The sequence below is a fragment of the Aquarana catesbeiana genome, linkage group LG10 (assembly GCF_042186555.1).
Source record: "Aquarana catesbeiana isolate 2022-GZ linkage group LG10, ASM4218655v1, whole genome shotgun sequence".
Taxonomy (NCBI): domain Eukaryota; kingdom Metazoa; phylum Chordata; class Amphibia; order Anura; family Ranidae; genus Aquarana; species Aquarana catesbeiana.
The window spans coordinates 209,154,865-209,182,660 of NC_133333.1; the positions used below are offsets into that span (position 1 = coordinate 209,154,865).

Sequence of the window (27,796 nt, forward strand, 5' to 3'; positions counted from 1 at the left end):
AGGCCTCCTTGGGAACCCCGAGTCAGCAACCTCAAGTACAGCCAGTGGCTGCACTTATTCCGGTTGCAGCCACACATTCACTACAACTGCCAGCTCTGTCCCATTTCTCTGGGGACTCCAAGGCCTGCAGGGGGTTCCTCAGCCAATGCAGTATTCATTTTGAGCTCAAGCCTCAAAACTTCCTGTCGGATCGGGCAAAGGTAGCCTATATCATTTCCCTTCTCTTGAAGCTTTAGCCTGGGCAGCCCCCCCCCAGTGGGAGAAGAATGATCCGGTGGTTTCCAGCCTGTCCGATTTCTTGAAGCTCTTTCGTAAAATCTTCGAGGAGCCGGCTCAGGTTTCTTCAGCGGCTAGTGCCCTTTTACGTCTTCGCCAAGAATCTTGTTTAGTGGGACAATATGCTCTTCAGTTCCGTATCCTCACAGCTGAATTGAGCTGGAACAATGAGGCCCTGGTTGCAACCTTTTTACATGGCCTCTCTGACCGAGTGAAAGACGAATTAGCGGGAGGAGCCATCCCCGTCGGTCTGGATGATGTGATTTCCTTGTGCAATCAGATTGACATTCGTTTTCAGGAGAGGTCCCTAGAAAAAAAGACGCCAGCACTCCCTGGGCCCTAGCCAGTGTGAGCTCTCCTCCCTTCATCCCGTGGAGCATCTTCTGCCTGCTGAGGAACCTATGCAGCAGGGCCGGACCAGAATCACACCCGAAGAATGTGCTAGGCGCAGAACTCTGGACTTGTGTCTCTATTGTGGAGGCAAGGGTCATTTTTGTGACTTCTGCTCACTTCGTCCGGGAAATGCTCGGGTCTAATACATCTGGAAGGTGGAGTATTGGACCCAGAAACATCACTTCTCGTCTTCTTCTTCCGGTGTTTCTTCATGTAGGCACTTCTCCTCAGTCGATCTTTGCCCCTCACTACACCACTGGTAGTCTTGGCAATTGATGGCACTGTTCTCCCAGGGGGTCCTATCCGCTTCCAGACTCTACCTATTAGGATGTCTGTAGGGATACTGCCCCAGGAGTAGATATCCTTCCTCATTCTACCCAAGGCCTCTAACCCCATTGTATCGGGCCTTCCTTGGCTACAGCTCCACTCTCCACATGTGGACTGGGCCTCTGGGCAGGCCCTGGCTTGGGGACCCTCATGTTTCTCATCCTGCCTTTTCAAGGTGGCCCCGAAGGAGAGACTTCCAGTTGCTACCACATCTGTATCTTCTGATCTTCCCGCTGCATACAGCGATTACCGGGATGTGTTCTGTTTTGACTGTGCTTTTGACCTTGTTCCTGGAGCAACTCTGCCCAGGGGTCGTACCTACCCTCTGTCCATCCCAGAGACCCTGCATCTGTTGACAAGTGACAAACTGCATCTGGTGGCAGGCGACATGGCAAGTGACGCGCTGCATCTGGTGGCAGGTGACAGCAGCAAGTTACACATTCAGGGCTCCCACTGATTCTGTATTATGGAGAGTTGAACTATTTCATGTTATATTACAATGTAATAATAGAAATAATGCGCTTCAATCGTCCTGACACCATACCAACCATGGTGCAGTGATGATTGAATCGCCAACACCAGCCATTGCCCTGACAAATTGCCTTCGAAAAGACGCATTGCAAAAAAAGCATCATTAAAGTCCCATTTTTTTAATGATGTCACTACATTAAACAGATTGATAGAAGATCTGCATGGAGTTTGTTTTGTTGTAATGCTCCTGCAACTGATTTGACTGATTTAAACTGAAAAGTTCATTTAGGATTTATATGTAGTGCAGCCAAGGTGATGGCTTGTCCCCACATATAACCAAATCTAGAGCTTTCTATTTCACTTATTTAAAATGAATAAACTCAATTAATTAGTTTGGATGGACTCTAGCACAGCCTCAGCCAATCATAAGCTGGTTTTGCGCATCTCAGCGCAGAGGGGTTTGGCTGCGGTATGGAGCTCCACGTGTGGCAGGAAGCATCTGTCCTCCACTCCACCTTTTAATTTTTTTTAGGTCACATGCTTCCTGTCTCGTGCTTGCTGATTGGTAGGAGGCGGGATCGGTGTAAGGGCGGAAATGTCTTGCTCGTAGAGGAGAAGTGCTGGGGCGGTGCACCATAGAGATGGCCGGAAGTGCGGCTTGAGTGGACACACTTGGTTTATTCTGGGTCAGTACAGCTTTTTTATCGTTATTTAAATTTAAATGACGTGAAATATTTAATATAATTAATGCAACATAAAAGAGCTCAGCTTATTGTTCAGAGGGCAACAATGGAGGTGATGTGAAGGGGGCTGAGGACAGTGTGTGTGTGGTGATTGTGAAGGGGACTAGCGACTGTACTGGGGGAGGGGAGATGTGAAGGCGGGACTAAGGACAGTAATTAAGTGGAGGGGGTGAGATGTGAGGACAGTTAATTGGGTGGGGGGGTTTGAAGGGGCTGAGGACAGTAATTGGAGGGGGGGTTGTGAAGAGGGGGCTGAGGACAGTAATTGGAGGGGGGGGAGATGTGAAGGGGGGCTGAGGACAGTAATTGGAGGGGGGGGGAGATGTGAAGGGGGGCTGAGGACAGTAATTGGAGGGGGGGGGGACAGTAATTGGAGGGGGGGGGGGAGATGTGAAGGGGGGCTGAGGACAGTAATTGGAGGGGGGGATGGGGGGGGGGGGTCTGAGGACAGTAATTGGAGGGGGGGGGGGATGTGAAGAGGGGGCTGAGGACAGTAATTGGAGGGAGGGGGGGAGATGTGAAGGGGGGGGGGCTGAGGACAGTAATTGGAGGGGGGGGATGTGAAGGGGGGGGGGCTGAGGACAGTAATTGGAGGGGAGGATGTGAAGAGGGGGCTGAGGACAGTAATTGGAGGAAGGGGGGGAGATGTGAAGGGGGGCTGAGGACAGTAATTGGAGGGGGGGGGAGATGTGAAGGGGGGCTGAGGACAGTAATTGGAGGGAGGGGGGGGAGATGTGAAGGGGGGCTGAGGACAGTAATTGGAGGGAGGGGGGGGAGATGTGAAGGGGGGCTGAGGACAGTAATTGGAGGGAGGGGGGGGAGATGTGAAGGGGGGCTGAGGACAGTAATTGGAGGGAGGGGGGGGAGATGTGAAGGGGGGCTGAGGACAGTAATTGGAGGGAGGGGGGGGAGATGTGAAGGGGGGCTGAGGACAGTAATTGGAGGGAGGGGGGGGAGATGTGAAGGGGGGCTGAGGACAGTAATTGGAGGGAGGGGGGGGGAGATGTGAAGGGGGGCTGAGGACAGTAATTGGAGGGAGGGGGGGGGAGATGTGAAGGGGGGCTGAGGACAGTAATTGGAGGGAGGGGGGGGAGATGTGAAGGGGGGCTGAGGACAGTAATTGGAGGGAGGGGGGGGGAGATGTGAAGGGGGGCTGAGGACAGTAATTGGAGGGAGGGGGGGGGAGATGTGAAGGGGGGCTGAGGACAGTAATTGGAGGGAGGGGGGGGGAGATGTGAAGGGGGGCTGAGGACAGTAATTGGAGGGAGGGGGGGGGAGATGTGAAGGGGGGCTGAGGACAGTAATTGGAGGGAGGGGGGGGGAGATGTGAAGGGGGGCTGAGGACAGTAATTGGAGGGAGGGGGGGGGGGAGATGTGAAGGGGGGCTGAGGACAGTAATTGGAGGGAGGGGGGGGGGGAGATGTGAAGGGGGGCTGAGGACAGTAATTGGAGGGAGGGGGGGGAGATGTGAAGGGGGGCTGAGGACAGTAATTGGAGGGAGGGGGGGGAGATGTGAAGGGGGGCTGAGGACAGTAATTGGAGGGAGGGGGGGGGAGAGATGTGAAGGGGGGCTGAGGACAGTAATTGGAGGGAGGGGGGGGAGATGTGAAGGGGGGCTGAGGACAGTAATTGGAGGGAGGGGGGGGGAGAGATGTGAAGGGGGGCTGAGGACAGTAATTGGAGGGAGGGGGGGGGGGAGAGATGTGAAGGGGGGAAATGTGAAGGGGGGCTGAGGACAGTAATGGGGGGAGGGGATTTTTTATTAAAATAATTAACATATTATACTTGCCTGCTCTGTGTAATGGTTTTGCACAGAGCAGCCCTGATCCTTCTCTTCTCGGACCCCCCTCTGGTGCTGCTGGCTTGCCCCCATAGCAAGCTGCTTACTATGGTGGGCACTCCGGGGGGGGGGGGGGGGGGGTATACTCGCTTCTGATGTATCAGTTGGAGGGATGAGACAAACCATTTAACACTGACAGGGTTGCTTACAATGATCAGCTTTTATTTATCTAAAACCTTTATCCAAAAAGGGGGGGACTATTTGCTGTAACTAATTATAAAGCATTAGCTGGAGTTTGGCTTTAATTTGTTGGTGTATCTAAATCTGCTAGTCCATCTAACACTTCCCCCAGACTGAGTGGGGGCACTAATACAGCCGCCACATCTAATAATTGGTAAACTGCAATATATTACATTTTAGGTATTGAATTTAATATCACTTTTGATGTACATTTTTCTCAGTTTATATATGAAGGAATAGGAGGGGTATAATAAATCAAACAGTAATGTGAATAACCTGATATTGAACGTATCCCTGTGGATGACATAAACCAGTGTTCAGAAAAGACTAGAAAACCTTTTAATGTGTATAAATGACACGGACCGGATGGTTTGGCACACGTGTGATGATTTATGGTTCAGTATATTTATATTTCCTCTTCTGGTTCTCACTATTCCAGCGTTCCTGCAGCAGCCATGAATCCGCCATTCCTGTCCCATTCCTCGTACCACGATGGGAAAATGAAGTCAAAGAAGAGAAGTCACAAGGAGAAATATCGGCTGAAGTGTCTGCGGCTCAGACGACTGGCGAAAACCATGGTGTTTGTGAGTGCAGTGTTCCCACCTATCACTCTCATCACGTCATCGCCATCCTATAGAAAAACTGGTGGATGGGAAGCTGATCTATACCAGAGGGAGCAGCCAATCAAATGATAGATCTTATATTGCTAACCTGTGCTTGAGGAATCTGGGGTGAATTCCTACTGGCTGTAGGGGGGGACACAGTCCTCCCATTGATGTATAGCAGTCCCTGTAGTTTCAGCCGTATTGTGAATTGAAATAATAATCATTGGAATCCTATCCGCTAGGCTAGTTCACACTGATTTACACTCTTGGCACTCATTTTATTTGGGTGACCAACTTTTGGAGATGCCTGCCTATTAATGTTTTCTGTTAGGATCAGTGCTGTGAGAGTGGAGTGTAACCGGGTCTTCACCTTAGCTCTGTTATTATACAGTTATATAGCGCTGAAATAGTGGGTATAAAGAATCACCCTCTCCTTTTAAAATAATCATCAATTGTTGCCTTGGAGCCTGAATTGAAGACAGGCACTTTTTTTTTTTTTTAAATCCAGCTGTATTTACTAGTGAACCTTATACCATCCAATTAAAAGCTATAACGCCAACAAGTCAGAAAAAAAAATATTCAAAACAGAATCGCTGAGTTGGAAAAAGGATTACCCCCTTACGTCAGTATTGCCCCATCCATTTTTCCTTCTATCCTGACAAGTGCTCCAGTCCTTGCTGCAGGGAAACACCCCCACAACAGGATATTACCACTTCCATGGTTTACTGTAGGAATGGTGTTCTTTGGATGGTGAGCTGTATTGGATTTCCACCAGACATATCATTTGGTGTTAAAGCCAAATAATTAAATTTTAGTGTCATCTGACCACATTAAATGCACCTTGAAGATTCTGAGGCCACGTGGAAAAAGGTGTTAGGGCCAGATGAGACAAAATTTGAATGATATAAGTCTAGATGTGCAAAGTTAGTAGAGACATATCTCAACAGACCAAAGGCTGGAATTAAAGCAGATTTCCACCCAAAAGTGGAAGCTCCGCTTATCTGACACCCCCCGCCCACTTCGGTGCCACATTTGGCACCTTTTGGGGGGAGCAGGTACCTGTTTTTGACTAGTACCTGTCACCCACTTCTGGGAGACCGCCGCAACCTCAGTCCCCCTCCTCCTTCCTCCACCACTGGGCCAAATAGCGCATCGCACTTTGCGCGTGCGCAGTAGGGAGCCGAAAGGCTTCACTGCTGGTTTCCCTTATCACGAATGGTGGCGGCAGCACCCAAGAGCCGATCAGAAAATTGGCTGGGGTGTGGACATCGTGGGATCCCTAGACAGGTAAGTATCCTAATATTAAAAGTCAGTAGCTACAGTATTTGTAGCTGCTGACTTTGTTATTTTTTTTTGGTAGGGGGGCTGGACCTCCTCTTTTAAAACACAAGGTGGTTCAACAAAATGCTGACATAAGGGGGTGATCCTTTTTCCAACTTAGTGATTCTGTTTTTGATCTTTTTTCTGACATGTTGGTTTTATATCTTTCACTTGGATGTTATAAGTTGCACTAGTAAATACAGCTGGATAAAACAAAAACTGTGTCCGTCTTCATTTCAGGCTGCAAAGCAACAAAATGTGATTATTTTAAAGGGGGTGATTCTTTTCTATACCCACTGTGTACCGCAGTGTTGTATAGAAAAACACTGAGCCAGCCACATCAGTCTGTGTACAAGAGGGGCTTACACTCTAATGTCCCACCACAGTGACACTTTTTTATTATTATTATACATGCAAATAGCACTGTCATATACCACAGCGCTGTACTGAGAACGCTGAGCCATGTACATCAATCTTACACTCTAATGCCCCATCCACAGTCACATATTATTATTATTATACAGTTACATACTGTAGTACTATGCAGAGAATGCTGAGCCAGTCACATCAGTCTCTGCACCAGAGGAACTTGCACTCTAATGTTCCGCCATTCATTTCATTTCCGATGCAGTGGGACAGTCTCGGTGTTCACAGTTCAGTTGTACATTTCTGAAATGTGTGTTTTCTTTTATTGTCTTTTTATCCTGTGCAGGAAAACGCAGCACTCTGTGATGAGATCGCACGCATCGAAAGTAAATTTGTCCAAGCAAAAGAAGAGAGAAGGTGAATTTTCAGTTCTAGCTCCTTTTTTCTCTCTATCATTTCCAGTGGTTTTCAATACACAACTACCTGAAATCCATTCCTTTCACAGCGTGGGCAGAGCATGGCCTAAGGAACACCCTGGGTGCCATTTTGCTTCCAGCGGCCTTGTAAATTTATACTAAGGCCTGCACAAACTCTGAACTTATCCATGTGTCCTTGTGTGTCATTCAGACTTGGTTTGCCTCAATAGGGGGACCTGGAGGCACTGAGCAATAATTGTGTGTGTGTGTGTGTGTGTGTGTGTGTGTGTGTGCGCGAGATTATGTGTATATATAATCCTCAGTAGTTAAGTCTGAGATCCTAAAACCCAGTCTTATGAAGCATCCATTCTCCTCATTCAGGTTTCTATTGAAGAGGTTCTTGCAGCTTCAGGCGTTGGGTGAAGATGATCGGCCCCCTACGCACAGTTCCAGCTTGTCGCTCAGTTTTGACATGCCGAGCATGAGTGATGGGAACCTGGACATGAGCCTGCCCAGTGTGGCGGACAATGGCCTTGGGAAGAAGCTGAAGAAGGACAAGAGAGAAAAGGGCAAAGAGAACAAATTAGAAGGTGAGTTCTGGGCGCCATAGGCTGGTTAATTTAGTAAAGCAAACTTGTCCTTGCAAAAGGAAGTCGCCTACTCCACAGGGCTGTAGCCCAGAAGGGGCCACTTACTTAAAGGGGTTGTAAAGGCAGAAGGTTTTATATTTTCATGGATTCTATGCATGAAGATAAAAAGCCTTCTGTGTGCAACAGCCCCCCTAATACTTACCTGAGGTCCCTCTCTGTCCAGCGATGTCCACAAATGTCTCAGCCATCTGAGATTTTCCTTCCTGATTGGCTGTGTCTCAGCCAATTGGCTCCCGCTGCTGCCAAGCAAAGTCAGCTAGCCAATCAGGGGAGAGATGGGGCTGGGTCGGGGCTCCGTGTCTGAATGGACACAGGGAGCTGTGACTCGACTCGGGTGTCCCCATAGCAAGCTGCTCGCTGTGGGGGCACTGAACAGGAGGGAGGGGCCAGGATATCAGAAGAGGGACCCGAGAAGAGGAGGATCTGGGCTGCTCTGTGCAAATCCACTGCAACAGAGCAGGTAAGTATAATATGTTAGTTATTGTTATGGGGAAAAAAAACAAGAATTCACAATCCCTTTTTAAGCATTTGATTAATATTGGGTTTGTATCTTATATCTGTTGCCCAGGACCCAGGTGCCCTTTTTCATAGTTATTGTTGAATGGAAAGCTGTGTGCTAGTGCAACTATTAAGTCCCACCACTGCAAAGTAGGATACCTGCAAAATCTACAACAATAGAAAAAAAAATGTGAAAACCTACTGGTACCTGCTTGGTACCTTTTTAGACGCGAATGCTCAATTATTTACATAGTAAAAAAGACATCTAAACATTTCATTATCCTGTTGTGACCTGTCCCTTCCTGCCTATTACAGGTCAGTGAGGTTGCATATCCTACCATGGACCAACAGTTGCTTGCTTAAGAGTAAACTGTTGTAGGGTTCGGTAGAGGAGGTTGCCATCCAACTAAAAGATACTAGAGACATGTAAGTCCTCAGGCTGATGGGTAAAGTAAACAGCAGATGGTAGCAGAGTTCCAGAAAGGTCCACAGAGTAACGACTGACAATAGCAGAGGTTGATGACCAGGATAAGTACAAATGCAGTCCAAATAAAATGCAAGAGTAATCCAGGGCATTAAAGCAGAACTTTACCCATAACAACGTGCTAAAAAATAATGTTCTTTAGCAAGGATCATACATTCCACATTAGTAATTATGCTACTAAAATTAGTGTGTGCTGTAAATTGTCTCCAGTATTGCTCTTGTTTCTTCTTGCTGGAGGTGACCATTTTGCTGAAGCCCAGAGCCCCTGAACAGCAGTAAATCATAAAGTGGAACTAAACTCATTGATTTAACACTTTCCAGAGTTTCATTCCTGGAATGCTTGGATTGCGAACTGTCACATTTGTTTGTGTCCTGTCAAACCATCAAATGGCTGGTGTAATAACTGATCACATGTGCAGCACCATGGCAGTTGCAAATCAAACAGAAGCAGCTTCCTTGGCTGTAAAGGATAGGAGGGTTTAATTCTGCTTTAGGCTACTTTCTCCCTTCGTCTTTCAGGACAGCACCTGGAGAGAGAGCGCAGCTCCACCCACTTTCCCAGGAAACACTGCAGTCAGTTTCTTTAAAGACCGGACACTTCCACCATGGCCTCAGTTGTAGTGTTTCCTCCGCCATGGTGGAAGCGCTGCAGGGAACCAGGGGTGTGCTGCGCTTTCTCCAGGTGGTGAAGGTTAGGGCATACCGGATCGTTTTTTCTTCTTTTCCAAAGACAGCCCAGCATCCTCCCTGACGTGTGGGGGATTCTCCGGTGCCTCCTCCTCTTCATGCTCGGCGAGAGCCAGGCTGCGAGGGTCCCGCTCCTACAGACCGGTGGCAGGGCTGTGGAGTAGAGCGGCGTCTATTCCACGGGCCGCACGCCTTCCGGGTTCGGATGGCAAGCGTGTCATTTCCGACCGGGGGCGGGGCCTCGAGCGGCGCGACGCGGCTTCCGGTTCCGGCCGCTGGAACGCAGGAGGGGGGGGCGGTCTCCATGGCTGATTTCATTTCCGGCCCTCACAGCGGTGAGCGGCCCGGGAAAATCAAATAAAAGAGCACAAACGCCGCTGTGTGTCCTGTCAATAATGGAGGACGATCAGACGGCGGTGGCAGGAGCAGGAGCCACAACAATCAGCCAGGCTCAGGTAAGCAGGGATACTGGTCTCTGTCTTTTACTCTATGGGCATTTATAATGTTTAGTTATTATCCCTTCCCTAAAAAAAAAAAAAAAAAAAAAGTGGGGAGCCTGCAGATCACTTGGTCCTGAGTACTAAAGGAGGGATAAGTGATTAATTATGTTTTAAGGTGGATCTGTGGGGTGATTCACCGGCTGTGGAACAGATCATAGGTGTTAAAGGGTTAACTTCCTTGGTGGTGTTTTTTTCTGTGTTCCTTATACAGCATGTAAACTGTTGTTTGTGAAATATGGTTCAGCTATTGTCTTTTTTCCCTTGGGATATTGCAGAAGGCTAAGGAGAAGACCAAGCATGTCTCCCCTATTGTTAAAAGGAAGTGTCCCTCTTGTAAGGGGTTACTGAGGGATTCCTGGCCCAAAGTATTATGCAAATCTTGCATTACGGACATAGTTAAGGAGGAGACAGCTCCTGCTAGTCCTGCAGCTCAACAAAGCGAATTGCTAAGCTCTTTCAGGAAGGAACTGGCAGACACCTTTGAGTCCTTCAGGTCCTACCTAGATAGGCGTCCAACGGCGCATAGCAGTGTGGTGCCACATTCTCAATCCTCTGTTTCAGCATCCAGAGGGGGCAGCGACTCAGAGGAGGAGGAAAGTAACATTTTACTAAATTCGGAGGAGGAAGCAGAAGAAGTAAATGAAGCTTCTTCTCCTTCTTCTAGGTACAAGTTATCCCTTGAGGAGGTAGATGATTTACTAAGAACAATTCATACTACCCTTAACATCACAGAGGATAAGGCTCAGCTATCCCTACACGATAAGATGTTCCAAGGCCTCGGGGAGGAAAAACACAGGGTTTTTCCTGTACATAAATTCCTATCAGAGACCATTAAAAGGGAGTGGAAGGATCCAGAGAGAGCCCCCTTCTTTTCTAAATCCCTCAAGCGAAGGTTTCCGTTTGATGAGGATAGCTCGCATATTTGGAATAAAAAGCCAAGACTAGACGCAGCCTTTTCCCAGGTATCTAGGAATACTGACCTGGCCTTTGAGGACATGGGTATCCTTAAAGATACCATGGACAAAAAGGCAGACTCCCTATTAAGGAAGGCATGGGATTCTTCTTTAGCAAATTTGAAGCCTGCCATGGCCTCAACTGTGGTAGCCAGAAATCTGGAACACTGGCTGGAGCAGCTGAAGATCCACATTGAGGCAGGGACGCCTCGTAAGGATCTGCTAGATACGCTACCGGTGTTATCAAGGGCGGTAGGGTATATAGCAGATGCCTCAGCGGAGTCAATCAGGATGTCAGCCAGATCCACAGCTCTGATAAACTCAGCTCGCAGGGCGTTATGGGTCAAGACATGGACAGGGGATACTGCTTCAAAGACAAAATTATGCGGTTTACCCTTTGAAGGTGATCTAGTGTTTGGCCCTGGGCTGGAAGCTATTCTTGACAGAACAGCTGACAAAAAGAAGGCTTTCCCTATAAAGAAGAAGGTACTTCCGCAAGGCAACAGAAATTTTCGTGCTTTTCGAAAGACCCCAGATACCAAAGAGGCAGGCTACAAAAGGCCTTGGAAGTCTCAAAGAGGGAGGGGTAAGTCAGGAGTACTTTTTCGCCCCCCAACCACAAGCCCAAAAACCCAGTGACGGTCAGCCAACTGTGGGAGCAAGGTTACAGACCTTCTTTTTACAGTGGAAGACTATAACAAGCAGCCAGTTTATCCTCAGGACCATCTTGGAGGGTTACAGGCTGGAATTTTCTCAACCTCCTCCTGTGCGTTTTTACATAACCCAGGCTCCCCGAGACTCAGAAAAGTCACTAGCAATGACAGCTATCCTGAAGGACTTGATGCTACAAAAAGTGATAGTGAACGTACCCCCTGGGGAATTAGAACAGGGGTGCTATTCACACATATTTCTTGTGAAGAAACCGTCGGGAAAATTCAGGCTCATCCTGAACCTGAAGATTCTAAACAAGGCTATCAGGTACAAGAAGTTCAGGATGGACACAATATTCTCAGTAAAGAATCTCCTGACCCCGGGATGTTTTATGGCTTCCATAGACCTGAGAGATGCATACTTGCATGTACCAGTAGCGTCAACATCTCAGAAACACCTAAGGTTTGCGATAAAACTGGGGGAATCTACCCTTCATCTCCAGTTCAGAGCTCTCCCTTTCGGGCTGTCATCTTCTCCGAGGATTTTTACAAAAGTCCTGGCGGAGGCCTTGGCCCCACTCAGAGTAGAGGGGGTATCAGTCCTGCCCTATCTGGACGATCTACTAATTTTTGCCAAAACAAGGGACCTGTTAGTGAGAGATCTGGAAAAGACAATGAGACACCTGGTAGGTCTAGGATGGATAATCAACGAGGAGAAATCAAACTTGATTCCATCTCAGACCATACTATTCTTGGGTTACACGATAGATTCCATCCAGGAGAAAATTTTTCTCCCCGAAGGGAAGAGGGAGAAGCTTCAGGAGGCAGTGAAGAAGACGCAGACAAATATGCCAATCTCCATAAGAGCAGCTATGTCGGTCTTAGGGCTACTCACTGCGACTATTCCAGCGGTGCAGTGGGCACGTCTACATGGAAGGGAGCTCCAGCAGACAATTTTAACGAGTTGGTCCTATGGAGAGTCCCTAGAAAAATTAATAAGGATACCTGCGCGGGTTCAGAGGAAGCTTTGGTGGTGGAGAAATCACTCAAACCTGAACAGGGGTCTGCTCTGGAGTTTTCCTTTGCAGAAAAGATTAACAACAGACGCAAGTTCCTGGGGTTGGGGCGCCCACCTGGACGAGCAGATGGCTCAGGGGAGTTGGACAGACTGGGAAGCCAGAAAGTCCTCCAATTGGAGAGAGCTGAGGGCTATTCTCTTGGGTCTATGGGCCTTCGAAAGAACAGTCCGGGGCCATCATGTTCAGGTCCTATCGGACAATGCCACAGCGGTGGCCTATATATCAAGGCAGGGAGGAACAAGGAGCAGGGCTCTGCTATCCTTGGCACTCCAGATTCTAGCCTGGGCAGAAGACAGGCTAAACTCCATAACAGCGATACATCTGAAGGGAGATTTAAACCTTATGGCAGACTTTCTGAGCAGAGAAAGAGTACTGGAAGCAGAATGGAGTCTAAATGTAGAGACTTTTCAACAACTAACAGAAAGATGGGGAATGCCCCAAATAGATCTTTTCGCATCCCAAAAGAATGCAAAAGTAGAGGCCTTCTTCTCACTGAACAGGCAGGATCAGGCAGAGGGATTGGATGCATTAGCGCAGCCATGGAAATTCCAGTTGTGCTACGCCTTTCCCCCCTTTCAGATGATCCCCTTGGTCTTAAGAAAGCTACAGAAAGAGAACACGACGATGATTCTGGTGGCTCCTTTCTGGCCCAAACGGGCTTGGTTCGCAACAATACAGGGGATGGCGGTGGAACCTTATTGGGAGCTTCCGCTTCGGAAGGACCTCCTAACGCAGGGCCCCCTTCATCACCCAAATACCCAGCATCTCAGGTTGACAGGTTGGTTACTGAGGAGCAGATGTTAAAAAATAAGGGCCTTTCAGATAAACTGGTCTCTACCCTGCTGAACAGTCGTAAAGAGGTTACCAGGGCCATCTACTTCAAAACGTGGAAACGATTTAATAGCTGGTGTGCGATTAGGATACTTTCGCCACAGGAAATCGCTTCAGTGCTAGAGTTTCTCCATGAGGGAATGGAGATGGGGTTGGCAGCTAGCACCCTAAAAGTGCAGGTAGCTGCATTATCGGTTTTTCTTGAGAGGCAGTTATCAAGGGAGCCGCTTATTATTAGGTTTTTCAAGGCATTGGCCAGAGCTAGGCCAATACCTTTTAAGTTTTTTCCTAGATGGGACCTGTCTGTGGTTCTGCGGGGTCTAATCAAAGGGCCGTTTGAACCTCCAGAGGAAGCGTCAATCAGGCTATGGTCGTTAAAAATAGTCCTGTTAGTAGCAGTAACTTCAGCTAGGAGAGTAAGCGAGTTACAAGCTCTTTCCATAAGAGAACCCTTTTGTTATATTTTTCCAGACCGGGTAGTGCTAAAAACTGACCCGGGTTTCTTGCCAAAGGTGGCATCAGCATTTCATAGGGTACAAGAGATAATTCTCCCTACCTTTTGTCCTAACCCGTCCAGTGCTAAGGAGAGGTCTTTCCATTCCCTGGACGTGAGAAGGTGTTTATTACATTATATAGAGATAACGAAAGATTTTAGAAGATCAGATTCGCTCTTTGTTCTCTTCTCTGGTCCACGGAAGGGGTATAGAGCATCCAAAGGCACCATAGGTAGATGGCTCAGAATGGCCATCAGCGAAGCTTATAAAGCTTCAGGAGCAGAGCCCCCTAAGGGGGTAGTAGCCCATTCAACAAGGGCAGTAGCAACGTCCTGGGCGGAGAGGGCAGGGGCTTCCCCGGGTCGGATCTGTAAAGCGGCCACGTGGACAAGTTTCTCCACCTTCACCCGCCACTACAGGTTGGACTTGCTATCAGCAGCGGAACAGTCGTTTGGCAGGAAGGTCCTGCAGGCGGTGGTCCCACCCTAGAGTAAGTACTCTTTTATCATCTCCAGGTGCTGTCCTGAAAGACGAAGGGAGAAAACCCTAGTTAGACTTACCGGTAACGGTATTTCTACGAGTCTTTCAGGACAGCGCCGATGACCCGCCCTAAGTTTTGAGGTTGTAAGATGTGTTATTGCTGTGTTCTGCTTATCTAATTTCAGCATGGCTGGAGGTACTCTATGAACAACTGAGGCCATGGTGGAAGTGTCCGGTCTTTAAAGAAACTGACTGCAGTGTTTCCTGGGAAAGTGGGTGGAGCTGCGCTCTCTCTCCAGGTGCTGTCCTGAAAGACTCGTAGAAATACCGTTACCGGTAAGTCTAACTAGGGTTTTCACACGTAAAGCGCCTCTAGTCTAAATGGTGCTTTTCGGCTGCTGGCGGGGTGCTTTTAACCCCTGCCAGTGGCCGAAGAAAGGGTTAAAAGCGCCCGTGTTGTGGCGCTGCCAAAGAGCTTTGCAGGTGCTTCGGCAGTTCTACCCATTCATTTAAATGGGCAGGGGTGGTTTAGGAGCGGTGTATACACTGCTCCCAAACCGCCCCAAAGATGGTGATTGCAGGACTTTTTCTAACGTCCTGCAAATGCACCGCCCCAGTGTGAAAGCACTTGGGTTTTCACACTGGGGAGGCATGGGAGTCTCTATTTCTAGCGCTAAAGCGCCTGAAAAACACCTGAGTGTGAAAGTAGTTTTAAAGTGGTTGTAAACCTCAGACATGAAATATGAACAAAGGATATCCATCTATAGTGTGCACTTGTCTCGCTCCAGAGCATTAAGTGTCATTTCTGTCCACTTCCTTGTTCCTCTGCTATCAGCATGAATCACTTCTGAGTTTTCTTGACACCTTGAGAAAAAAGGTGACGTGAGGGAGCTCCAGCTGATCGACAGTATCAGTCACATTCCTGTGTGCTGTGTGAAGGGGGTGTGTCTCTTCCCTCCAATCAGCTCTCAGCGCTCTACTTACTGATGTAACTTCAGCTCCCCGCCCCCTGCTTTTAGGAGCCGAGAGATCTTGTGTAATTTCAGCACTTTGAATAGCTGTAGAGGAAAGACAGCTGTAAATGGGTACAACTTATGTAGGAGGATTTGTTTCAATTCTGTGTGTCACAGAAGAGCATGGTGAGAGTGTATTACTGGATTTTAAACAGTATAGGCACTTTTATTGTTTTATATAACTATACCTACAAAGGGGTTCCTTGAGGATAGTTCCACTTTAACACAGACTAACCTGTTAGTCAGGAACTAGCTAAATGTGTAGCAGTCTATTTAAAGTGGTTGTAAACCCACTTTGAAAAAAAAACAAAAAAACTAACACCTGCAAGACAAAGGCATAATGAGCTAATGTGCATAGCATACTAGCTCATTATGTAATACCTGAGATCGAAGCCCCCGCTGCGGTACCCGTACACAGCACCGGCCGGCGACATCACTCTTGGGGGTTACTTCTGAGTATCGCGGCTCCGGCGCTGTGATTGGCCGGAGCCGCAATGACGTCACTCCCGCGCTTGCATGCGGGAGCCGCCGGTCACGGCACACTCACTGAAGCAAAAGGCACGTACGTGCCATTGCTTCAGTTTGCTTCAGTGCGCATGTGCTGATGACGTTGGCACGTGCAAATACAGGGGATATCTCCTTAACCGTGCAGGTTTAGGAGATATCCTGGGTAGCTACAGGTAAGCCTTATTATAGGCTTACATGTAGCAAAAAGTGGTCTGTAAGGGTTTACAACCACTTTAAGAACTCCTAACTGAGACAGGTGTGCACGGCAGAGACCTGAGCTGCAACTCTGCCTAAGCTCCTGTTCACATCGGTGCGACTTGTCATGCGATTTGACAGGTCAAGTCGCACCCTATTGTCGGCAATGGAACTGTTCAAATCGGTGCAGCGCCAACTTTGCGGGCACTCTTGGGTGCGACTTGCAAAGACAACTGTGCATGAAGTCGCACAGATGTCAGCCAAGTCGCACCTGAAGTCGCACTGACACACGGCTTTGAAATTGTGCCTTTTCAAGTGAAGTTGCACAATTTCAAAGCCGCATTCATTGTGAAGCTAGATTAAGGCCTGTTTCACATGGGCCTCAGCTTGTATAACTGTAGTGTGAACAGCAAGCTTTTATGGAACTTTTGGTAAGCTTCGAGCAGCTTTCTCTAAGCTTTTAAAGCACTCTTCTTCTTCTGTTTGGAATGTTATACACAGATCCGAATTTGAGTGCTTATTGCCACTTTAAACAAGCTGCTAGCAGGCTACAGCAAGCTTTCAACAGGCTTCAAGTGGTGCTGAACCCCGCTAGAAGCTTGCTTAAGTGGCGTTTAGCATTACCTCTAGGATCTTGGTTAAACACTTATAAGCTGAAGCTGAATGGTACTTTAAAGTGTTACTAAACCCAGTAATATGAAAACAGTTAATCTGCCCCCCCCCCAGTGCCCACAGCTTATAAATCTTCTTTTTACATTAAAATACTGCCACTATATACCTTTTTAGATGATCTGTATACCACGGTTACATGATAAACTGCACAGTTTCTCCAGTGCTGAAAGATCAGGAAGGAGGAGATTTTCACTACAGCCAGCGCATCCGATTCGTATATATGTGAACCGAGCCTAAAAGCTTAAAAAAAAACTTGCTGAAAGCTCTGCAAGTGCTTTGTAAAAGCTTGTTTTTCACACTGCTCTTGTACAAGCTGAAGCCCATGTGAAAGGGGCCTAATCAGCAGGGTGTGAAGATTCAAGGTGGAATGTTAGAAAAATATTACATTCTGGCACCAGAAAGATTACAGCATGTGGGCTGTTAAATGATGCAAAGTTAAAAAGGGTAATGTCTTTTATTACAATGCACACCCAAAAACTATCATGTCCTGTGCTTAGTGTAGCATTTTTTTTAGATTTTTTTTTTTTTTTTTTTTTTTTTTTTTTATGTAATTTTACCAACAGAAGTTCAGCTAGGTATGTTTAACTGTTTCAGAACAGCAGTGCTTTCTTAGATGACAATACAAAAATGGTGGCTTGTTCAGCCGAGACTCGGGTGACCCCTGGCTGTACCGCTGATTGAAACGCTTGACATGTATACAAATTGAGGCCTAATGCACACTGAGTATAAAAAATGCTGCTTATACAGGTGTTTGGCATTTTGTTTTCTTTCAGCCTGTAGAAGCAACTGACTGTCTAGATCTGAGTGTGAGCATACCTTGCTAACCAGAAACTTAATTTACATTTACAGTTATAAAGAAATTAACAAAAAAGAAGAGAGTGACAGACGGCGCCCCACGCAGGTGGGTTCAGCCTATTCTCCTGGACCCGTGTGGACGGCCAGTCTTTCCCATTGTTATAGACGGTCTGACAGTTTACAGTTTGGGAGAGGTGAGGATCACTTCTAAATCGAATACGGCGTACGCCCATAAGAGGGCCATGTCTGCCCAAATGGGGATGCACAAGTTCGAACCTTGGCACTCCAGATGTTTTGGATCTACATTTCCCATGATGCTCAGCTACACTGCAGAGTGCATGATCATCATGGGAAATGTAGTTCCAAAACATCTGGGCTGCCAAGGTTCGCCATCACTGCTATAGTATGTCCATGTAAAAGAATTTATAGTGGTTTTGCACATATTTTCTTTTTTTTTTTTTTTTTTTTTTTTTTCATGGCCAGAACTAAAAAAAAGTCTGATAAATGTTTTTTTAAAGTGTAATAAATGAGGTATTTGCATATAAATATGTTGCCGTCTTCTGTCCAGCCAGTAGTTGCAGCTCTAGCGTTTTTTTTTTTTTTTTTTTTTTAATGTAATTTTACCAACAGAAGTTCAGCTAGGTAGTTTTAACTGTTTCAGAACAGCAGTGCTTTCTTAGATGACAATACAAAAATGGTGGCTTGAAAAACATGGTTCCGCTCTCAGCTGTACTAGAAAAATCGAATTGGTCCCAAAGTTTAGCAAGTTGCCACAGTAGTGACTCCTTCCCAGGGCCAGGACAAGGGGTGGGCAGGGGGCAGCTGCCCTTGGCACATTGAGGATTTGAGAGGTTGTGCTAAAGGGGTGATTGGGGGGGGGGAGGGGTTTGATTTGTGCTAGCAAGGTGGATTGGTGTTAGGAAGGGGAATTTGGGGTGAGGGGGGGATTTGTACAGGGGGGAGAGGGGAAGGATTTATGCACAGAGAGGAAATTTGAGGGGTAGATTATTTGTGCTAGGAGGGGGACTTGGGGAGGGTGGGGATTTGAGCTGGGAGGGGGGATTTGTGCTGGCAGAGGGGATATTTTTTTTTGAGAAATTTGGCTTGCAAAGAGAATTTATGCCTAGAGGTACTGTAAGTGTGAAGATTAGTGCTCAAATCATTTTTTGGGGGGGGGGGAAGGGATTTTTGCTGACACATAATGCTCATGCATTTGGGGAAGGGGGTGCTGTTTGGTATCTTCGCCCTGGGCACTAGATGACCTTGTCCCGGCACAGCTCCTTCCTTATCGAAGTCAAATGCTGCATTTGATTTCTATTGTGAACCTCTGTATGAATGGCCGCACAGGTTGTATTTACAGCTTGGACAAATCAGGTTGTGACATGCATCCCACATTATCAGAGTTGTAATGTCACCTCTCTATTTTCAGTCCTCACAAAGCACAACCATTGGTCCATGCCACAACAAATGACTGTAAATTAAATAAGGTGGGACCTTCAGACATCCCATAGCCACAACAGGAAGTGAGAGGAAATCCCTCCAAAAGAAGGAAATCCCTGGTTGTCCCAGGGTCACCAGAACTAGTGTCCCCTCTGTTCATGTTCTAAGGACAACCTTTAAATTTGGGGTTTTCTTTTACTTTCAGTCCCGATGATAACAGTAAAGACAGAAAGGTTGACTCTTCCTAACTGGGACACACAGAGCAATAAAAAACTGCCAGGTGCTCTAATTCCTCTCTACTCCATCCAAAAAACTAAAAAAAAAAAATGTTGGCTTTAGTTACATTTTGCATAAATAGAGATCGATCTGATACGGAGTCCCCTCTGCTTCAGTCAGAACTGTTTAAATAATCTCAGCAATAACACATTCATGTTTTTTACACCAGATTGTGTCCGACCGGAGCGGTTTCCATGACAGGAGCGCCATTTATCCTGTGGGTTTCTGCAGCACAAGAGTTTACGTCAGCATGCGAAACCCAGAGCAGAAATGTCTGTATACATGTCAGATCAAAGATGGCTGGACAAGGCCTCAGGTGACCAATTTACACTTTCTGTTGGATTTAAATTGTGACATTGTATTACAAAGTATGAAGCATCATAATAATACAAAGTGCCCACTTGCCAAAAAGCATTGTACAGCATGTTACTGACACAATGGAAGATGTTTATAAAGCTCGCCTTAAAGCGGAGTTCCGCCGATTTAAAAAAAAAAAAAGTCAGCAGCTACAAATATTGCAGCTGCTGACTTTTAAAATATGGACACTTACCTGTCCAGGGCACCCCCAATGTCGGCAGCCGAAGCCGATTTGTACCTCGGCTCTCGGGTGCTGCCTCCACCATCTTAAGTAAGGGAATCGGGAAGTGAAGCCTTGTGGCTTCACTTCCTGGTTTCCTACTGTGCATGCGTGACTCATGCTGCACGTTCCCACTGGTCCCTGCTGTCTCCTGGGACCCGTGTGTCTCCCAGAAGACAGCGGGGGGGGGGGGGGGGCAGGAAGTGGCATGGATACCTGTGGGTATCTTTCCCCGGAAGTGGGAGCAAAATACCTGTATTAAACAGGTATCTGCACCCCCCCCCAAATGAAAGGTGCCAAATGTGTTTGCTTTAACTAAAAACTGGACAATTGGCTACTGTGGGGGGCAGATTAAAATGCAGTGAAATTAGAGTTGACTGCTGAAGGACAATGAAGAATTGTCACTCGTAAACATAAGTATTTCAGATTATAATGCTGACATCCTCGAAGACTTCTATCTAGACAAACAATAAATTAAACTTTATTTTCAGCACTCAATTGTTCATAAAAAGCGTAAATTAAGCATCTGTTTTTGTTAAAAGAACATTGGTACATCCAGCTAAGAAGGTTCATACAAATACCACCTTGGCATAAAACAGCATTATCTTGCTTTTTCACAAATGCGTATCATATTTTGGGGCCAACACGTTTCGTTGAACAGGTTGACTTCTTCAGTACCCTGATTGTGTACTGCTACCCTCCAAATACAGAATATCAGGCAGTACTTCTGCTGATCAGAGATCTTCTTGTGTATCTAGAATAAATGAATATACATAACATTTTTTTTTGATTTATGAGCAGTTTGAGTGCTGAAAATAAAGTTTCATTTATTGTTTTGTCTGAACATAAACGTACAATTGTGGTCGATACAGACTCTTCACATGGCTGATTCTCTCGGGAGTTTTTTTGTGGATCATCGGTGTGTATCTAATATATGTACAGCCACAGGAGGGGGCACTTCCATGTGTATGAAAATGTATGAGTAGAAAAAAAAGTTTTTTAAAAAACTTGTAGCAATAACTCCACACACTTAATCCCTGAAAGCACACCTGTGTAACCATTTACGCAAGCTAAAGTCTGAAAATCTGGACCAGAAGAATCTCTCTGTTCTGTTCCCTTAGTTTGAGATTGTCCCTGAAGATGACCCCCAGAACACGATATCTGGTAGCTCGGCTGTAGAATGTCACAATGCTTTACTGAAGAGCATCGGAGCTGTGCGGTGAGTGCACTCTACTTCCAGATCTGTCTTTTACTGCAGGAGCTAGGGGTAATGTGCTCTACAACCAGCAGGGGGCAGCAGGTATCCTCTATCTGGGAGCTAAGGTAAATGAGCTGTTCTAGTTGAAGGAGGCAGCAGGTAGCCTCTGTCTGGGTGCTCTAGGTAATGAACTCCCTCCAACCAGAGGGGGAAACTGGTATCTGCCTTCGCTAACTTTATATGAAATGGTTGAACTCGGACCCAAAAAGAAGTGAGGGGATACTGTGGTGTTGATTACATACCTCTTACTACAAACAGTCCTTGCGCTGTTTTTGTTGTCCTGTTCATATGTACCAATAGTTTTCTGTTGGTGGAATTAAACTGCAAAAGTGAAAATTTGCTATCTTGTTTGAGAACATCGAGGAGTGTTAACTGTGACTAAGCAGTACCCTGAAATTAATATATAATAATCTATCTTATTGTCTTGATTTTCTCTTATAAATACCATACTCAGTCAGGCTAACATTCTTTCTGTGTCTTCACTGGCAAGATTTGTCCTTACATCCCGTTCTGGCAACTGCACAGGAAGTGAAGGAGAATCTCCTACTAGACATGTGCACTGCTGAAAAATTCTTTTTGTTTCATTCGTTTTTTGTTTTTGTGTTTTGGGTTTTTTTTCCAGTCATTCATTATGATCGAAATTCGTAAATTTGAAAATTTTAAAATAAGAAAGAAAATTCGAAAGGGCGAAAATTGGAAATAATAGCTAACTAATAGTAACTATTAAATTATAGGTATTTGAATTTGATTTTTAAATTTGCCTGTTAGTCAGTGTAATGAATACGGATTTATCCGCAGTTACGAATTATCCGAAATAACGAATGCCGCATCTAAACAGCACAAATTATTAATAATAATAATAAAAAGTTTTTATTATTGTTGTTTATTATTAATTCATTACGTTCCATTTGTTTAGATACAGCATTCGTTATTTCAGACAATTCGTAAGTTCAGATAAATTCGTATTCATTACGTTCACTAACAGCCAAATTTGAAAGGAGATTCCAATACCTATAATTTAATGGTTAGTAATAGTTAGTTACTTATTTCGTTCTTTTTAATTTTCGTTCTTATTTTCAAATTTCTGATTATTCGGCAAAATTCGTTAAACGGGTTTTCGTTCGGATATTTCTGATATTAACAAATTTGACCAAATTCGTTAAACGAATTCGTAACTAAACAAATTGCACATGTCTATTTCCTACAGAAAGCAATGGTGGCTCCTGCTCTGTCATTGCTGCTATCTTGAACTTCTGGTCTTCACAGGAAAGAGTTAAGTGGGCGGTGCAGTCTCCAGTCCATCTGTTACTTTGTAGTAAGTGTAGGGAGATACAACTCTAGTCCCTGCATGCAAGATAAAGAACCTGCATACTCCGTAAGTGATTAGGTGCAATGCTGAGGGTTTTAAATAACTTTAAAAAAATTTAAAGTTCCATTTATGTGTTTCCATATCTGCAATTTTTTTATGGTTCTGATGTTATGTGGAAGGAACTTGCCATTAAATATTGTAAACTTCCCAGCTGGCATTGAGCATGTTCTGAAGCTGTTGTAAGTTGCACTGTGCAAAGATGATTTGCACAGCGATTGTGTTCCATACATTAGGGGGCTCTTTGATTCAGATCCCCAGTAAAATCTTCAAATGTGCACAGAGCGAAGAATCCGGAAATATAATTCTAAATAACAATAAAAATTAACTTTGCTCGGTAAATATGTTGGTGGCTCACTATGCTGCTTTTCTCTGCAGAGGACGGAGGGTCTCCGCTCCAGAAAATGCCGGGCCATACTTTTTTGGGTTTGCGCACCCCACCATTCAGAACTTAATACAAAGTTGCCCCGGAGCTCGCAAATGCTCAAGGTGAGATTTCTCTGCAATTTCTATATACAGAAACCATCATAGTGTTTGTAAGGATGAGAAGGGACAGTGGAGGAAGAAAGAGAAAGACAAGTCTTCTTTCTGCCCGTAGATTTCAGAGTCTGTGCCACATTTCTTGCTGCATGAGATGGCAATTAAGAATCAAATTTATCAGCAATGGGCTCTCTTTCACTTCAGATTTTCTTGAGTTTTATTGAATAGAGAAGGGCTGGGTTTAAATTGTTAGGCTTTTTGTTTTTTTTATCGTTGCCATCCATTGTTGGGGCATTTCCCTTAACTTTCTGTTCAAGAGACAAAACAGGAAGTGAGAGAGCCTTGAAACATGTAAGTGGAAGTACTTTTCTCCAAGGTGCCATCTCCTACCATCAGAGACTCTGCTGAAGAGTCGGGGCTCCAAAACATGTAGGTGGAGGTACTTTGCTCTAGGTGCCAGCTTGTACCATTATCGGAGACTCTGCTGAAGAGTCAGGGCTCCAAAACATGTAGGTGGAGGTACTTTGCTCTAGGGTGCCAGCTGGTACTATTATCAGAGACCGATGAAGAGGCAGGGTCCTGAAACATGTAGGTGAATCTACTTTGCCTCAGGGTGCCAGCTCATATAATCATCAGAGACTCTGCTGAAGAGGCAGGGCTCTAAAACATTTAGGTGGAGGTACTTTGCTCAAGGATGCCAGCTTGTACCATCATCAGAGACTTTGATGAAGAGACAGGCCCTGAAACATATAGGTGGAGGTACTTTGCTTCAAGTTGCCAGCTCAGTTCCTATCTATGATATTACATTCTGGACGAGTAGTGGCTGATTTTTGTCCCGGATGATTTAATTTCCTTTTATAGTCCCATTTTACCACCACACGCTCTCGCTCGTTTTGCTTTCTAGAAGTCGTAGTTTTTGCATCTGTACACAAAGGACCTGATATCCAATAGGATTTGATTTACTAGGTTACACATTCTGAAGTCTCTTCTTTGTAAGTGCAAGTTATCTATATTCATTGATTTAATATGTGTTCTATCTGCACTATGCAGTGTGAACTGTGTTTTTTTTTTTTTTTTTTTTTTTTTTTATCTTTACCCTCAGTAATATGTCTTTTGGTATACAGTACATGGAACATGCAAGGATGAGCAGACAGCCTAGGCACCAGTGAGGCATGTTAAATTTTTTTGAGTACAATCCAATCTTGTCATCTAATTGTCATTTTTTTTTTTTAGTTATGAGTGGGTAAAGTTTGAAGTATGGAAGCCGGGGGATGGGCCAATGCCACAGGAGATTTATGAAAACAGCACAGCCATAAGCTTCGACACTTTTCAGAGGCAATCCCTGGAGGAGATGAAACCGGATCATGTGTTATCAGGTAAGATGGCTGATTATCAGATGACTTAGCCCTATAAACGCACAGTGTACCCGCAGCACCTGCCAACTGAAAGACCTGAGAGCGCACAGCTGTAGAGAGTTTTACCAGCATCCAAAGACACCCACTGCACAGATTGCACCCTTGTCTCTGCCAGTCCCTATTTTAACTCTGCCCCGGGGTTCATTTTGTTTAAATCGACATCGAAAATATTCTTGCTACTTTGGTGTGTGTTTCTGGCAGACTACACATTGAAATGAGAGCCAGCATCCGTGCAAAGTGTCAACCAGTGACTGTCAAGCCAAAGGACATTTTATTATTGTATTCTTGGCAAGGGCCATCATGCTGGGAAACCTTAAAGTGATTGTAAAGGGACAAGGTGTTTTATCTTAATGCATTCTATGCATTAAGATAAAATGTCTTCTGTGTGCAGCTCCCCACCTAAGCCCCCCTAATACTTACCTGAGCCCCATCTCTATCAAGCGATGTCCAGGAGTCCCTCAGCCATCTGGGACTCTCTTGCCTAATTGGCTGACACACAGCAGTGGTGCCATTGGCTCCCACTGTTCTCAATCAGGAGACGGGGCCAAACCGCAGCTCCGTGTCTGAATGGATACACACAGCTGCAGCTTGGGTGCCCCCATAGCAAGCTGCTTGCTGTGGGGGCACTCGACAGGAGGGAGGGGCCAGAAGCAGCGAAGAGGGACCCGAGAAGAGGAGGATTCAGGCTGCTCTGTGCAAATCCACTGCAACAGAGCAGGTAAGTATAATGTGTTGTGTGTGTGTGTGTGTTTTTTTTTTTTTTTTTTTTTTTTTTTTTAGAGCTGGCTGTCAGCTTTCTCATGATAACAGCCGATGTGGCTAATGAGTGTGCAGAAATAGGCTTGGTCTTGAAGTGGTTAAGCTGAGCTCTAGTTTTACCTTCCATTCCATCCACAGTTATACAGGCTCCTTTCTTGTACTGAAATTTCTTACTATGATTTGACTGCACACTGTGAGCTTCCCACAATAGGATCGATTTACTGAAAGGCAAATAGTCTGTGCACTGCAAGTGAAGTTGTGCTAGATCTGGGGAGAAGCTCTGAAATGAGAGAAAGCCTTGCTGAGTTCTATCATCCAATCATGTGCAAGCAAAAATGACTTTTCTTCATTTTCCTTGCATGTTTCCCTCAGATCTAGAGCAACTGCACTTGCAGTGCACAGACTATCTGCCTTTAGTAAATTAACCCCAATGTGTATTAGAAACTTCCCCAGGTCAGCTAGAGCCTGCCAGTAGGCTCTCCATCACTAACCCTTTCTTCTGCAGTCTGACTGTCCCAGGCCTGCCAGAGGTCATTCATTGGCTTTCAGTTCTTTAAATCGTGGAGTCTCAGCAATACATGTGAGTGCTACCTAGGGTTATCTGTATGTAAATACAGTCTGCCTAGAAACCCACTTCTCCAGACTGACACCCAAGGGATCTGTATTATTGCATAACTGCTTGCATCAGAGCTGAAGTCTCTTGAGAGGAGTGCTGGGGGTGCAGGGTGCTGTGATGATTTCAAGAAGCTATGTACAGCACCCTGCTAGCCCCTCCCACCAGCCATGATCTGCCTGCATTGCAAAGAGAAGCACAGAGACCCAGTGATGACATCACTGGGTCTAAAATAAGGTATGTAATGAAAACAGGCTTTATTTAAAAATGTCTTCAACTTCAGCTTTAAAAAGGTGGTAACTTATCTGTTTCTGTTGATGCTTCCTCCATGTTGACAGTTCTTGAATCCCATTTTCTGATGTTTTCTCTTTGAAGGAACGTTGGATCTTCCAGACATTCATGCCTCGCATGATTACATCTCCACCTATCAGGAAATATTCCTGTCACCCCCGCACATCTCCAGAGACATCCAGCAACTAAAGTCTTCCTCGTCCAGCCAGTACAGCCCATCGTGACCCCCTGAGGACAATCTGTAAAGACTGTCACCCCAAGAAATGTACTATAATGTATATTTTCCGCTTTATTTATTTAGCTATTGTTAATAAACTGAAAACATGTTCAGATTTTTTTTTTTTACATTAACTTTTTTTTTTTTTAAACATCTGAATTTATTTTAACCGTCGTACAAAATTTGTATTCCTTGTAGCTCATATCCATTACATGTTTTAAGACTAATGGGATTGTGCGGGATTGTACATGGTGAACTTTTGTAATCTAATTTAAAGGAAAATGTCACTTTCACGTAACAAAAAAAAACCTAATATATAATTAAATACGTAAGTTTTGTTATGTTATATAAAGCCCAGCTATGGGCAGAAACTTTAAAGCGGGATTCCGGCCAGTGAAACTTTTTTTTTTAAAGTCAGCAGCTACAAACACTGTAGCTGCTGACTTTAAATAAGTATTTACCTGTCCTGGGTGCCTGCGATGTCAGCCGCCCGAGACCGACCCGTCCCTCGGCTCTCGGGTCCTGGCACCACCATCCTAAGTAAGGGAAACAGGCAGTGGAGCCTTACGGCTTCACTGCCAGTTTCCTACTGCGCGCGAGCGGCGCTGCGCTCTGTGAATGGCCCCGTGGTTTTCTGGGAACACACACAGTTCCCAGAAGGCAGCGGGGCCGCTCACCGAGGAGCAGGACACGCCGCAGAATAGGAAGAGGCAGATTACGAAGACTGCCTAGCAACAAGGGTTTAGGTAAGTTTTTAAACTTTTTTTTTTTTTTTTTTTTTTTTTTTTTTTTTTATAGGATTTTTCATGCAATTTTTTTATTTAGGGTGTCCCTCCACTTTAAGGTCCCATTTACACCTGCTTTCCTTTTTGAAGAGTTATCCACATCCACATTTGCATCGCTCTTCAGCAAGCATTAGACAGGCAGTAAGGATCAACTCCTCACTGCCTGCTTTAACCCCCTAAAAACCAGATACCGCATGTGTTGTGCAAAACATCGCAGCTGCAGCATGTGTTACACCCTCAGCCTTTGCCTCTGCAGCAAATGGGGGAGCGGTTGAGGTACAATAAAAAAAACACGGCTTAACCACAACATTCCCTCCCTCCCCTCTCAAATCAAAAAAGTAAAGGAGCCCTAAAGGTGTGTTCTCACATTCAACAATGTCTGCTTCTTTCTTGAATAATCCTGTCCAGATGTCTGCTGTCAAGTGCTATATATTCAGCAGGGTGACCAGTGCCTGCAACATCCCCCGTCCGTCCGCCCACAGTAAATGGTCTGACATAATCACATAAATGCAATCCATGTTGTTGCTGTTTTTATTAAAAGTAGGTATCTGCTGCCCGTGGGGTTGATTTTACTAATACTGGAGGGTGCAAAATCTGATGCAGCTCTGCATGGTAACCAATCAGCTTCTAACTTCAGCTTATTCAATTAAGCTTTAACAAAAAAAAAAAAAAACTGCCAGATGATTGATTTGTATGCACAGCTGCACCAGATTTTGCACTCTCCAGTTTTAGTAAATCAACTCTGATATGTCCATGCTCATCTCTTCCTACTGCACCATATCAACCAATGTGCTGTAGGACAGGGTAACTCATTACTATGGGGTTAACGGCTGGCCTGTCCACATCATGGCAACTCATGATACTGATCCAGGGCAGGCAGCATGCAGGGAGTCT

At 45.6% G+C, this 27,796-nt stretch overlaps 1 protein-coding gene across 1 annotated transcript; it reads left to right on the plus strand.

Moving 5' to 3' along the window:
* The first annotated feature begins 2,002 nt into the window (after nt 1-2,002).
* TBRG1 (transforming growth factor beta regulator 1) lies at nt 2,003-26,230 on the plus strand. The gene is made up of 10 exons (XM_073603219.1): nt 2,003-2,153; nt 4,670-4,814; nt 6,868-6,938; nt 7,319-7,527; nt 17,480-17,619; nt 19,311-19,457; nt 20,840-20,937; nt 22,721-22,831; nt 24,056-24,198; nt 25,985-26,230. The coding sequence occupies exons 2-10, from the start codon at nt 4,686-4,688 to the stop codon at nt 26,122-26,124; spliced, it is 1,188 nt and encodes a 395-aa protein (XP_073459320.1). The 5' UTR covers nt 2,003-2,153; nt 4,670-4,685; the 3' UTR covers nt 26,125-26,230.
* Nucleotides 26,231-27,796: the final 1,566 nt, after the last annotated feature.